Source organism: Lolium rigidum, chromosome 7, assembly GCF_022539505.1.
Source record: "Lolium rigidum isolate FL_2022 chromosome 7, APGP_CSIRO_Lrig_0.1, whole genome shotgun sequence".
NCBI lineage: Eukaryota > Viridiplantae > Streptophyta > Magnoliopsida > Poales > Poaceae > Lolium > Lolium rigidum.
The window spans coordinates 289,275,806-289,289,454 of NC_061514.1; the positions used below are offsets into that span (position 1 = coordinate 289,275,806).

General features: G+C 47.5%; 2 protein-coding genes across 2 annotated transcripts; one reads left to right on the top strand and one right to left on the bottom strand.

Moving 5' to 3' along the window:
• Positions 1-2,518: 2,518 nt before the first annotated feature.
• LOC124678654 (putative peptidyl-tRNA hydrolase PTRHD1) lies at positions 2,519-3,906 on the top strand. The gene is made up of 2 exons (XM_047214516.1): positions 2,519-2,921; positions 3,463-3,906. The coding sequence occupies exons 1-2, from the start codon at positions 2,547-2,549 to the stop codon at positions 3,643-3,645; spliced, it is 558 nt and encodes a 185-aa protein (XP_047070472.1). The 5' UTR covers positions 2,519-2,546; the 3' UTR covers positions 3,646-3,906.
• A 592-nt stretch (positions 3,907-4,498) lies between these two features.
• On the bottom strand, positions 4,499-5,541 carry LOC124672946 (plant intracellular Ras-group-related LRR protein 1-like). Its single transcript, XM_047209098.1, has 2 exons — positions 5,354-5,541; positions 4,499-5,249 (listed from the first exon to the last, which is right to left on the bottom strand). Exons 1-2 carry the CDS (start codon positions 5,539-5,541, stop codon positions 4,499-4,501), a joined length of 939 nt encoding a protein of 312 aa, XP_047065054.1.
• Between the last annotated feature and the right edge of the window lie 8,108 nt (positions 5,542-13,649).

The following is a 13,649-nucleotide window of genomic DNA, read 5'->3' on the forward strand; positions in this document are numbered from 1 at the left end:
TTTTGCAAATGTTTGTTTCTATGTTGCATATATGAGTTAATTTTCATGTGTTTAAAATGCACTACGTTTCTCTGCATGCCTGTGACATACCGTGGAGAAAATGTCACGTACATATATAATATTTTGTGTGGAAGAGTTATGACTTTTTTTTTTGCAAAACACAGTACAGACGTAGGCGCTCACATATACGCACATAAACTCATCCCTATAAATGCACGCACGTACACCCTACCCCTATGACTACCTCCGAGAGACTGCGTCAAAGAAACTTCATCCGATAGATCTTGAGATTGACGAAGTCACCACAAGCACCTCGGTGTCGATAGGAACGTCGCCTCCCACTGAAAAATATTCCTATTTAATGAGACACCAAAGTGTCAAACATGAGGTTTGAACTCTCGTGGGTTGGGGGTGTCACTGCTCCGACCGGGCATAACCGAACCGAAACCGAAAACCGAATCCGAAAAAACCTAACTGCACCTGAAAATTCGGTTTTTTCAGTTTCTGGTTAAGGTTACAGTTTACAGAAACACTAACCATATGATCCTCGGTTTTTTCGGTTTTAAACCGAAAAACCGCGGTTTTGACCGAAATTAACCGAAGTGCCCGCGCCAGGCAAGGCCCAGCCGCGGACCGCTCAGCGGCCCAGCCCGACAACCGCGCAAGGCCGAACCAAGCGCTTGCCTGCCTCGCTCCGTCGCCCGGCAAGGCAGCGCGAGTGCGCGACACACAGCAGATGCGAAACAGGCAGAAGGGGCGGCGCGAACCCTAGTTCTGCTGGCGGTCGGACTGGCGGCGCACCTTCCTCGGCTGTCCGGCGACGCGCTCCTCCATCCAGCAGCCGCCGGCTCCTCCCATCCGGCCATCCCCGCCCCTCCTAGCCGGCCTCCACTCTATCATCTCGACGGCGACCTGCACCGACCACCACGGCGACCTGCGGCGACCACCACGGTGACCCGCGCCGACCACCACGGCTAAAGCCTGAGGCCCCACCTCGGCACATCCAGGCTCCGTCGCCGGTCATCCCCTACTCGGCGCTGAGGTAGCAGTCCCCTAGTCCATCACTGACTATTCTGAAAATGCTTTGATAAATTTCAGTGTTTTGCATGTCCCTATGTATGATACGGAAATATATTTTGTGTTGTCTAGATGTCCGAGAGTGAGGACATGGCATACCTCGGTGTTGGTCCTGATGGCACTGCAGCTTCTAGTGAATTAACATTGTGCATTTCTATTGAATATCCTTCTAGTGAATTAACAGTATGCATTTGTATTGAATCTCCTACTGAATTAGCACCACGGCCTGAAACACTGTGCATTTCTATTGTTTATGGATCATGAAACCTTCCATACTAATTATCTTATGGTGTTTCACAATGTAGAATTTGGATGCCTCGAAGTGGATGATGATGAGATAATATCGGTGGATTGATCTTCATGCGTGGAGTCTGGAGTGGAAAGCTGCTAAATGTTACTAGTTCATGTACCTGTACTGCTGTAGGCTGTAGTAGTTGTTTGTTCCTGTGTAACTGTGTTAGTGACTTGGTGACTTGATGTGGTAGTTGTTCCAGAGTTCCTCTAGACGTGTGGGATATTCAGCTTGATGAAATCTTTTGAGTTTGGGACACAATATATTATCCTATGCATATGTGATTTAGTGACTTATATCTCTTATGTTTTTACATGAAGCAAAAAAGGTTATGCCAAAAAATATCTCTTGACTGAATGCTTTCAGAAAGTCATGATGCCAAAAGTTGTTCTTACCCGTCATTCATAAATTCGCGTCAACTTTGGTTAATTTGGTTATTACCGAAACCGAACCGAAAGTTATTGGTTATTACCGAAACCTAATCGTATTCTTGTACAAAACCGTATTTACCGAAGTATTAAAATCGTATTTACCGAAAAACCGTATAAACCGAACCGATTTAACCGATTTAACCGAATGCGCAGTTATAGTCACTGCCCTCCTAACCACCCAACCACAGGTTGGTTGTCGAAGAGCTAGATCCAAATATGAAATATTGGACCGTTTAGGAGTTTGGATTGTGACTTAAGGCCATCTCCACCGCGGGTACCCATCCCGCGCCCGAGCGTCCGGATGGGTTAAACCGGATAAAAACGCCCCCCACCACCGCGGACCCATCCCTAAAACGGATGGTCGCGGCGTCCGGGACGACCCAAATACGGCCCAAATCTGGGACTCGTTTGCGTGGCCGCGGATGTCGAGCGCTGGCCGCTCGCGTCCTCCCCTTATCCTCCCCTGGCCCGCGTGTCATAGGGAGATAACTTCATTTTTCATTAAAATTAGACATAGTATTACATTTTTATTCCGTGGATTTCACTCGACGCGGGCGGCCTGTACGTGCGTAATCATTGAAAATAGCTGGTGTATCTATACCATGTACTATTTATTACTAAAAATATATGTGGTATTGATTGTAAGAAAAATATAACACACTTATTATGGATCGGATGGTGTAGAAGAAAGAAAAGAAAAAAAAGAACTCCTAGCAAAACTAATCCCAAGCGGTAAACTGGCCGCGATGCTGTCTCTCCTTCCCCTTGGCTTGCCGTCCCCGATTGCAAGCACGCTCCCGAGCGCCGCCTCTCTCCTCCCAGGCCTCGCTAGGATCCCCATCCTCCGAGTCCCGCCGCGAGCCAGCATGAGCGCTGCAGCCGCCTCCACGCCGGAGGCAGCGACGTCCCCCTCCCCGGCCGTCGGCGAGGAAGCGAGGAAGGAGGCCGAGGACGTGGTGGTCCAGTACGTGGTGCTGCGGCGCGACCTGGCGGACGCCTGGCCGATGGGCAGCGTAGTGGCGCAGGGGTGCCACGCCTCCGTGGCCGCCGTCTGGGCGCACCGCGACCACCCGGACACCGCCGCCTACTGCGCGCCCGACAACCTCGACCGCATGCACAAGGCATGTTCGACGTTTTGCCTCACTCCAACTTTGTGCTTCCTTAAGCTTTTCTGCTATCTTCAGCATTTTTTCTTGCGCCTCTAGAAAATGTCAAGTGCATCGCGCGTTTCCTCGCGTTTGCATATCGTTTTCCCCACATAGGTGAGCTGGCTGATTAGCTCACGATGCCATTCAGCTTGGAGCTGCCTCCTGGTAGGAACTACAAAGGCATTAATGCCTTGATCAACGAGATGGTTCTACGACGTCTTGAAAGTTGCAAAATTTCTGATTGGCGGTAGTACCTTCTCCAGCAGAGAAGATGCTTGTGATATCATAAGATGGTCCTAGTCTGTCCAGTTCACGGAACAAATTCAGAAACACAAAATGAAACTATTTTGTACCGGTGCTTTGATAGACCCTTCACGGAGGGATTGTGTAAAAAAGTTCAAATGTCAGCAGTTTTCCCCTGAATTCAATACTTTCTTAGTACGCACTGATGAGGTTAGTTTCAGATTTTTTTTTTTAAATCCTTGTTTTGATCTGGAAAACCTTTTGTAAACAGGTAACATTGGAGGTGAAAGGGGAGACACAGCTGAAGAACCTGGCCGAGAAACTGGAAGCAGCTGGTGTGAGGCACAAGCTGTGGATAGAGCAGCCTGAAAACATCCCGACTTGCATTGCGACAGCACCCTGCCCAAAGTCGCAGGTGGCTTCATTCTTCAGGAAGCTAAAGCTGTGCAAATGACTCAAGAGTATTTCCAATCCTGTTTCTTGTGCTATCTGTGAGGATCATCAAACTTGGGATACTGCCCAGCTTTGTTCTCGCTGCTAGTTTTGGTGTCGTGGTAGTAGCATTGGAATCGCACATTTTGTGGCCATGTAATGTTGATACCTGCTTGGCAAATAATACAGAGTTGGACAATTTCAGTCTTGGATCTACTGCTTCAGCAATTAATATACTCAGTTGGATAGAGTGTTCAGTCAGAATTTACATCTTCAGTCCTGGATGATTCGGGTCTATTTTAGCCAGCAATGAGGGCCTTTTGTTTTCTTTGAGGAGACACCATGGAGGTAACTTTCTCTACTATGTTAATTGTTGATTGCTCAAACCTGACGAAATGAACACATAAATTCAGAGATCTTTTAACTAATTGTGTTTCAGAATCCTTTGCATGGATAGATAACAGCAAATGTCATTTTTCGTCGTGTAAGTCAGCAGAGACATTGGATTGTGCTATTGCCATCTTAAATATTCAAGTTTTGGTTTACCAAAGTGGGCAGTAAATACTCCAAACTCTCAAACTTTATGTTCAGTCAACAACTAGAGGATTAATTTTTTTTTGCTCAAAGTACACTTCACTGCAAAAGCATTAGTAGTGAATGAAGAAAAATACAGTAGGAAAATAAAGCACCCTTTTTTAGTTTTTGTGTGCAGCAATGCCCTGCCGTTCTACAATACATTACTGTATATACACCTCTTCACATATGTACACACCTGCAGAAACAGACATATGTACACATCTGCAGAAACAGCAGAAGCTACAATCATTTTATCTGAATACTTCAAGGACCAAACAAAAAACAAACGTGGGTCACACTTAATGATGCTTGGGCGAATTCCTCCGAGGCGAGAAGAGCCGCCGCGGTGACAGCATAGAGAGGAACCCCGGCGACCCGACGCCGTTGAGCGAATGGTAATCTGACATCAAGAATCCCTCCGAGTTTTCGTGGACACTCTTTCGACCAGGCGTCATAACGCTCTTGCGACCAGGTGTCATAACACCCTTGCGACCAGGCGTCATACTCATCCTGTCGGAGAAGGTGTTATACTTGAGCAGCTGCCTGGGCAGCCAGCCCTTCTTCTTCTTGGCGTTAACGCCGGTGCCGTTCATCCTGGAGCTGAGGTAGGTTCGCATGGCATCGAGGCTCTGCTCAACGACATCCATGGGTGGGCATACAAGCGGGTTCCCCACGGCGCTGAACTTGTTGAGCTTGGCGAGGCAACCCATGGAGTCAGGGAGCACGAAGATGGAGTTGTAGCTAATGTCGAGCTCCCGGAGCGAGATGAGGAGGCCCAAGCCGTATGGAAGCTCCCGCAGGAAGTGGAAGTTCTGGCTGATGTTGAGCACCTCGAGGTTAACAAGGTTCTCGAGGCCATCCGGGAGTGAGCGGAGGCAGTTGAGGCGGGCGTCAAGGGCCCGCAGCGATGTCATGTGGTTGGTGGAGAAGGGGAGGCTGGCGAGCTTGTTGGAGTTGAGAGAGAGCTTGCGGATGTTGTGGAGCTCGAAGCCCAGCGTGTCCGGCAGCCCCGTCAGCTGGTTGAAGTTGGCGTTCAGCTCCTCCAGCGCACTGCACACATATGCCAGGGTCGCACAGGTTAGTCAAAAAATTCTTCACGGGTGTTGCTGGCGAAATGGTGAGTGGGTTTGTGAGAACTGTGATGGCATGCTTACCGGCATTCCTCGATGGTGGACGGCAGGGACTCGAGGAGGTTGCCGGAGACGTTGAGGATGCGGAGCTTGGAGAGGCAGCCGATGGAGTTGGGTAGTGACTTGAGCTGGTTGGAGCGCACGTCCAGGACCACCACGTTCAGCAGCCGCGCGATCATTGACTCTGGAATGCTCTGCAGTTTTTTAAACATGTTAGGATGTCAGCATGTGAGGCTGTCAAGGGGCATATCCTGAGGAAAATGCTTAGGGGTGCAGACAACATCATGTTGTAGTATTATACTTTTGGGAGCCCTGAATTTACAAGAGCAAAACCTAGAGGGAACAGTGAAAGAGCATAAAAGACTGCCACTGGTGATACTATATGCTAGAGGTTACTTTAATATGAACTCCGGAGTCACTCTCCACGGTGTGATGGTGATAGTGTGCGCATCGTGTGTGATTCCTTTATGACGTTGTGGAGCTTGTTTACTCCAGCTTGAGGTGTGCTTTTGCAGGCCTACACAATGAATGGTGTTTGTTATCCAACAAGAGAGTGTTTGAGAGTAGCATTTATTTATTCAATTATGCGATCATTGTTGAGAGTGTCCACTAGTGAAAGTATGATCCCTAGGCCTTGTTTCTAAGCATTGAAACACCGTTTCCAACAAGTTCTGCTACATGTTCGCTTGCTGCCATTTTTATTTCAGATTGCAATTGCTACTTACAATCACTCATATTACTTGTATTTCACTATCGCTTCGCCGAACTAGTGCACCTATACATCTGACAAGTGTATTAGGTGTGTTGGGGACACAAGAGACTTTTTGTATCTTAATTGCAGGGTTGCTTGAGAGGGATATCTTTGACCTCTACCTCCCTGAGTTCGATAAACCTTGGGTGATTCACTTAAGGAAAACTTGCTACTGTTCTACAAACCTTTGCTCTTGGAGGCCCAACACTGTCTACAGAAATAGAAGCGTGTGTAGACATCAAAGCTCCACACATGTGCTGCGCGAGTTGAGACTTGAGAGACAAAAGAAAGATGATTATGCAGGGAATCAGGGAGGAGGTGGGCGGGCGGCCATCCACCACAATAGGAAACGGAAGGAGGCGTATATGATAAGCCATTAATCGCACCAATAATCAGCATTGACACCATGATGGTCTTCCATTTCCGCCGTTCCGCATGCCGAATAGATAGAACCCTAGATGACGCTACATACACGAATTTACCAGACGAACTGGGCCGACCGAGCCGTAGTTTGGCGAGTGAGGACTGGCCTCATGCACAACAAGAATTGTGCTACTTCACGACCCGATGAAGGACAAAACGATGGAAAGCCCAAGCCCTTTTCACATCAACAACCCTTTTATTTTGGGCAGGCAAATCATGATGGGCGGCGGTGTTCGGACGCCTTCTCAGCCTGATTTACTACAGGGCTCCTAGGTAAATTTTCGGAGTAGAAGCCCTTGAGACGTCGGGCCGTCGAAAACAGTGGGCTGCTGCAGTAAAATGGCCCAAAACCCCAGATGTGTTAGCAGTAATACGAACTGAGGTCGGGAGTATCGATTCGGTAACGCTAAACTGATGTACACCATTAGATCGTCTGATCCAATGGCCTAGAACGTCGAAACGGTGTGGAGGGGTCATGGTGGTTCCATTTTACTGTTACTCAATGCCTCTTTGTGCGTTTTTTTGCATGCTTGCATTTTCATGCGTTGCTGTTTTCGCTCAAGATGTTAATGCATTAATTGTTGCATAGTGTCTATGTCCTTGAGCCATTGATGGAGAGGTCTGGCACCTGATAGTACTAGTACCTACGTTTCAAGTAATAAGGCGCACACGTATTTTAAGACGAACTTTGACCATAAAAATTAAGCAACAAAATCTTGATTATATTATATGTAATTAGTATCGTTGGATTCGTATTGAAAAATACTTTTTAATGATACTAATTTCATACAAACTTTTTTTATCTATTTGAAATTATTCTTGGTCAAACAAAAAGCACGTAAAACGAGGGCGTCTTATTCTTTGAAACGGAGGTGTCTTGGGTGTGTGCCCATATGGCACCTCGAACGGCGTCTTGCCAAGAGTGGAATGGACAGTGGTGTTGTACCGCACAGAGATATTTTCACATCTTACTAGTATATATATCTCTTTGACATACTCCCTCCTGCGTATTTTATGTTGCGCATAATTTTCTGTGCAAGTCAATCTGTACAAACTTTGACCAAGAAGAATATAGATAATAATACAAAGATCTACTATGACAATATAATATGAAAATATATTTCATGACAATTTTAAAAATATTATTCTTTTGTTGTATATGTTTGTATTTTTATCTATATAGATGATAAAACTTTACGAAGTTATAACTTTAGTCAAACCTTATATGCAACATATTTTAGGTAGGAGTGAGTATAGCATAGCCACTGATAGAGCTGTGATTGGATGCTTGAGGGGGCAAAAGGTGAGAATAGGGAGAGAATTTATCCACGACCAAAATGCAGTCATACCTTGACGATGGAAAAAAAATCCACTGTTAGCACCTGCCAACCGTCTTCTGGTGGTTTCAACGGCTCCAATAGGGGGGCGAGAGGCATGCTGCTGCTGCTGCTTGGGCGAGGGATTCCGTCGAGCTGGTGGCGAGCGGCCACCGAGGAGAGCGCGCATGCGGCAGGGGATCTGCAGCCGCCGCAGCGGCATCGAGTGCTCTGCGCTGTCTTATTAACTCATGTCGTCCCCGGCCCGCTATAGGTAAAAACCACCCGGAATTCAGCCACGGTGAGCCCGGCGACGCTACGGGGGTGAGCAGGAGGCGTGGGCTTCCTGGGCGAGGATTCTGTGGAACAGGTGTGTGTGTGGCATGTACAGCCGCCTCAGGGGTAAAAAAAAAAGGTTGCAGCACCAACCTATTCACCTTGGCGGTCTCGGAAAGTACTCCCCAGTCCCCTACCTCTCTCGTCAGAAGACTTCGACCATGGCGTGCGCGCTGCTGCCTGCAGGTGTGGCCGCTGCCCTTCCGTCTCCTCGTTGGAGCGCCGCCGCCTCGAAGGTACTTCGCCAGCTACACCTCTTTTCTACCTCTTCTGTGGAGCAGGCATTTCGTCGAACACGTTGTGGGCGTAAAGCTATTGAGAAAAACTCATTTTATGCAGTAGATAAACTGTACGTGATCCTGAATTCGCAATTAGTTCAGTGTGTGGGTCAAAAAAATTGTTCATCAAATCGTACAAATGAAATTCCCCAAGATATTCTCCGTTCATTTGATTTTTTTGCATTCCCATCTTTTGTTGAAATCCGAAGGTAATAGTTCAGCTGAAACTTGAAACGCACAAAATTCGCTCGCAGGAACACTGCGGTACTGAATTCGGAATTAGTTCCTGTGTTATACTCCCCGTTTCCAAATATTCCCCTGTTACCAATTGCAGTGTACCTTAAGAAAAGCTTAATGATACTGTATTTGTCTTCATTTTGTATTACTCTGCATAAAAACATGATAGATCTTTCCTGGCATCTAGTGCAAACAAGTACTTGGATATTCACAATTTTTTGCTGCGTTCTACTTCCTGTTTCCCAAATATTCCCTTTTTGCGAATTGCACTGGCTACCTTAGAAAATACTGAATCATACTTGTGTTCATTTTGTATTACTACCAATGGCATCCAGTGCAACCAAGAACTCGCATCATATATTGTGGTTAACCAGTTAAACTCAAAGGGTGCTGCAGCATTTTTCACCCTTGAATCTGAACTTTTGAAACATCTTTGCTCACAGGGACATCCGAACCAAGTTGGGTGCATGAATCATCTTCACCAGCTTCACTTGAAGCTGCCCTTAGCCAGTGAGTACTGCATCCTTTACAATTGTCAAGAATTTCAATGGCAGTAGGGAATTTATAAATCTATCTCTGATTTCATGCATCTGATCTGAGAAGTTAAAAACAAACAATGTGTGAATGCACCTGCAGCAGAGTCCCACAAGTCCAGGAGCCTTGTTGGCTGCTGCATAACTTCAGGTTTGTCAGCAGAAGCAGCTACTTCAAGCAGATCTGCAGATGCTTCTAGTTCCATAATAGATGCTTCTGTATCCATGGGAGACTCCGTGGGTACTGTTTCAGGTGCACCCATCGTCATCTCAGGCTACTGGATTGGTCCTGACATGGATGATGGTTGTGGTCATATTCAAGCCATACTGCAAAGGATTTCCTGATAATGTATGGTGGTAATATCTAGGTGAGTCAATGTTCTAGGCTCTACCATGAACTGAATCAGGGTTCTGTAATGTTTTTTTGTGATGGATTGGCATGTCACAACATGTGCGGTCTAATCTGCTCTTCGGTTACACACTGCACATCTATTATGGAGATTTCGAAGGAATATAGATGCAACGCATCTGGCGTTACTGCACCAGAGTATGATATACTCTCATTTATGCAGGAGTATCAAACTAGTATCATGAATCTATTTTAATACGCGGCCTCCAAGCTTTAATGATCCATGCTCTCCCTGCCACACTTATATCTTAGAATAATCTTGCCTTGCTTAGTGTGAGTCATTATATTAGTTGGTGTGTTAGTTTGAGTTAATTTCATAGTTTGTTCTGTTGCTATTTTTTCAGATCACCAACTATAAGTAGTAAGTTAAGCTCGATTCCACCTCCTTGCCTATTTAAGTTATGGTTCCATCATCTTTGTTGAGATTGTTCTAATTCCTAGCTCATACATCAAACTTTCATCATCTTGGATAACAAGTTGTTTGCTTGGTTGATTATCTAGGAAAGTTTTTACTAAAGAGAATATTTCAAAAAAGAGGCTGGACTAGGGATAAACATCGCATGTTCGTACTGTTGATGAGAATACATATCACCTATTTTTCCAGTGCCCTTTGGCGAGATTAATGTTGGAGAGCGGCCGAATGTTCATTGGAAAAAAATCCTCACCGGTATCCTTGTTTAGGATGGGTTCTAATGTCTGCTAAAAATGTTTAGCATCTCTTTTTGTGACCATTTGGAAATTGAGAAATAAAGTTTGTTTTGAGAACAAGGTTCCTCATGACCCCACTGGGGTGGTTTTCCAAATTTGCCATCTCATGGATTACAGGTGTGAACGGCTGGAACTAAGAATGCAAAAATCATTGACCGGCTAAAGCTGGTGATTCACTGAAGTTTTCCCAATTTTCAAAAGAAGGATTGTAATGTGAGGTCATCTTGATGGTGCAGTAGCTAAGAGATGGAAACTATGGCAAATTGAGTCGCAATCGTGGTAGAGTTAGTGGCGAGGAGTAGAGTTGCAATGTGCAAACTGAGCTATATCTCTGGAAATTTTTCTTGTTTGGTGCTGCCTCTTGTTTTCGGTAGATTGGCTTTGGCTGTGCTGACATGGTGTTTCAAAACCTTAATGTGTACATGCTTTCTTTTCTTTCTGCTTTGTAAAGAACCGGGTGGTTTCGTTAATCAAGCTAGGGGGAAGCCCCCTTGATTATATAAAAAAAAATGATTTTTTTTTGTAGTATTGCAAGAGATTTTGATAGAACATCGCAACTAACAACGCACCCGATACATAGATAATGCCAACAAATTCAAGATTACTTAGTCCTTTATGCCACCCTTGATGCCGGCGCAGCAGACGAGGTACTCTTGCAAGGTATAGGGGCGAGCCATAGGCAGTAACCTCCGCACTCGTCCTTGGCTGCCCGTGCATGCAGATTCCCCTCGGACAAACTGGAATTGCGGATCGGTGGTCCTATCGCAGAGGCATCGCACACCAATTTTTCCAGCGGAGTAGCCGTTCGGCCCAATGTACACCGCGTTCCCAGCCACGGACGGGAACCTCTCGGTGGAGAGGGAGAAGCACGCCAAGTCACCCACGAACAACGCGTGGTGGCGGACGATGTCCTCCACCGGGACTAGCCTCTCCCCGGCCAGGTCCACCTGGAGGACCTCGATGAGGTGCCACTGATTGTTCCTGTAGTTAGTCTCCACCCTGATCACGTCCATCTTCTTCCCGCGCTCCATTTTACTCCGCTCCGCCAAGCTGAGGTCATCGAGGCTTCTATAGTGGCGCACCAGGAGCATGCCCCGGTGCTGGTGGTCGTCGGCTGGGACGAGGTAGGAGATCACTTTGTTGTCGATTGACTCTTTGAAGGGTTGGTCCATAACCACCGGCACCAGCCGAGGTTCAGGACCTACCCTCACCTGCAGTACGTTCCCCTCGTACGTCGCCAAGTAGACGCGCCCTTGCAGCGTCGACATCGATGAGTGCCGGATGCGACCGTCGAGCAAACAATCGCTCATGAGCGCCCACTGTGGGTCGCCGGGCTTGGCGTACGCGATGAAACTCGCCACACCTCTCATCATGAGCACGACTGTCGCCGGGGAGGTTTCTTCGGAGATGCTGACGTAGAAGATGCGGGGGACAAAGAGCAACTGCTCAGTCCAGACAGCGTGCACTTGCCCTAGTTCGGCGGTGATGGGCGGGAGGTCGGTGAGGGTCCCGGTGAGCGGGTTGAGAAGGCGCACGGCGTGGCTCACCTTGTCACGCAGGAGAAGTAGGCCCTCCGTGCTGGCCTCGACTTGGTGGGTTGAGAGCTCCTGGAGGTCGACTTGGACGCATGCGCCCGTGGAGAGGTTGAGGAAGCGGCGCCGCACACCGTCAGTGTTGTTGGAGAGCATGGTCCAGAGGCGGGGGCGGATGTCGAGGTCGCGCGGATTACCGGTGCACTTCCTCCACTCCTTGCACGAGACGCGGAGGCGGATGTAGTTGGTCACGTCGTAGCGGAGCACCCGGACGGCGATGTCATCGATGAGCACAGATGACAGGTTAGACCAATCCCTCCTGTCAAATGTCAAGCAGATTTGGAAACACAATCATACCAAAAGTTGGGGGAATTAGCTAGGGCATGTGGGGGAGTCAATCAAACTCACCATTCATCTTCTTCCTGGTTGCATTTGCATGATGGTTGGTCGCCGCCACAAACTAGACATCGATCGGCGAGATTACGACGGGTTCGTTTGATCATAGTACAGTTTGCTCAGAAGACCTGTGGCGGCGGCTGACACCCTAAGAATGGACCGGGTACCTCTATATATAGTGGAAATGGAAGGCTAGAAGATGGACAAGCAGGTTACCAGCCATCGGATTTCCTCGCGGAGACGATCTTAGCCGTGCGGTTCCCTTCGGTTTCTTACCGAGCATTGTAAACTCTCCCCACCTACCCCGGTAGAAACCCTAATGGGCCAATCCGCTCCACTCACCTACCACCGCCGCGACACCCTTTACTTGTGTTCTGCTTCCCAATAACCTTCACTTCCCTTTTTGGGCTCCGCCTCTCCCAACCATCAATTCTCTCCTATGCCCTGTTCGTTATTGGGCCTCTTTGACGTCGCCTCCTTCAACCAGGTGGATCCATCCTCAACCGGCCCATCGTCCAACTCTACAGCAAAGCCCCTTACTTCGAGTAGAAGTTAGTGTCATACTCCCATGATATGACAACATGCATTAGCTGAATAGTTAGTAATAAAACGAGAATGATAGATAACATCGGTCTTCTGTTCGACAAATCCTTGCACAACTTAGCGTGTACTATGCCCCACGTGAAATTCTGCTCCATTTGAACTTCTACCCAAACTGATGTGTTGACATACGCTTTCTAAGAAGGTAACCACATATTATAGCTAACAACCATAGATAACGTACTTTTGCTCTTACCACTCTATTGGGAAGATGTGGTTGGTAGGGCGTAGATGATCAGCCCGTCGATGGCCACGATCGATCAGGGCCCCCAAATTCAGAGGGCCCGGAATTTGTGCAGCTCAGTAGTTATTTCCTCTTCTTTTCGGCTATTTTGTCGTGTGGCCCAAGCACATCATGCCACTATCGATTCATTGCCCCCAAAAACCAAAACCAATCGCTACCAGATCGCCTTTGGCGTTCCCGATCGAGATCCTTTCGACGACGGTTCTTCTTCGCCTGTGTAACTGTGTTATGCCTCGCGCCGGCGTGGGGGTGCCCGAGTGCCCGACCAGCCGACCCCTCCGATCCTCCATCCTTGCCAGCGTTCAGGCTGACTCCTGGTCCTTGCCGGCGTGTCCCCCTCCTCAGTCCTCACTTTACCGATTAGCAGTGGCTGCCGATCAGGTTTGTTTACCTTCTTTTTCTTTTTCTTTTGAGAGTTTTACCTAACACTACCAGGCCGGCAGGCCATGAATTCAATGCGTACGCAACCTGAAATTCAAGAACTTGTTGCTCTTTCACTTGAGGAACCCCTAATTTGTAGAACTGCCACGCTGTAGTCAACTTGAGACTCTCAATAG

Excerpts from the sequence above, each read along its gene's own strand:
- LOC124678654 (XM_047214516.1), top strand. The coding sequence starts at position 2,547 with ATGCTGTCTCTCCTTCCCCTTGGCTTGCCGTCCCCGATTGCAAGCACG. Across the intron at positions 2,922-3,462 it reads ACCTCGACCGCATGCACAAG|GTAACATTGGAGGTGAAAGG; the intron begins GCATGTTCGACG and ends TTTTGTAAACAG.
- LOC124672946 (XM_047209098.1), bottom strand. The coding sequence starts at position 5,541 with ATGTTTAAAAAACTGCAGAGCATTCCAGAGTCAATGATCGCGCGGCTG. Across the intron at positions 5,250-5,353 it reads TCCACCATCGAGGAATGCCG|TGCGCTGGAGGAGCTGAACG; the intron begins GTAAGCATGCCA and ends ATATGTGTGCAG.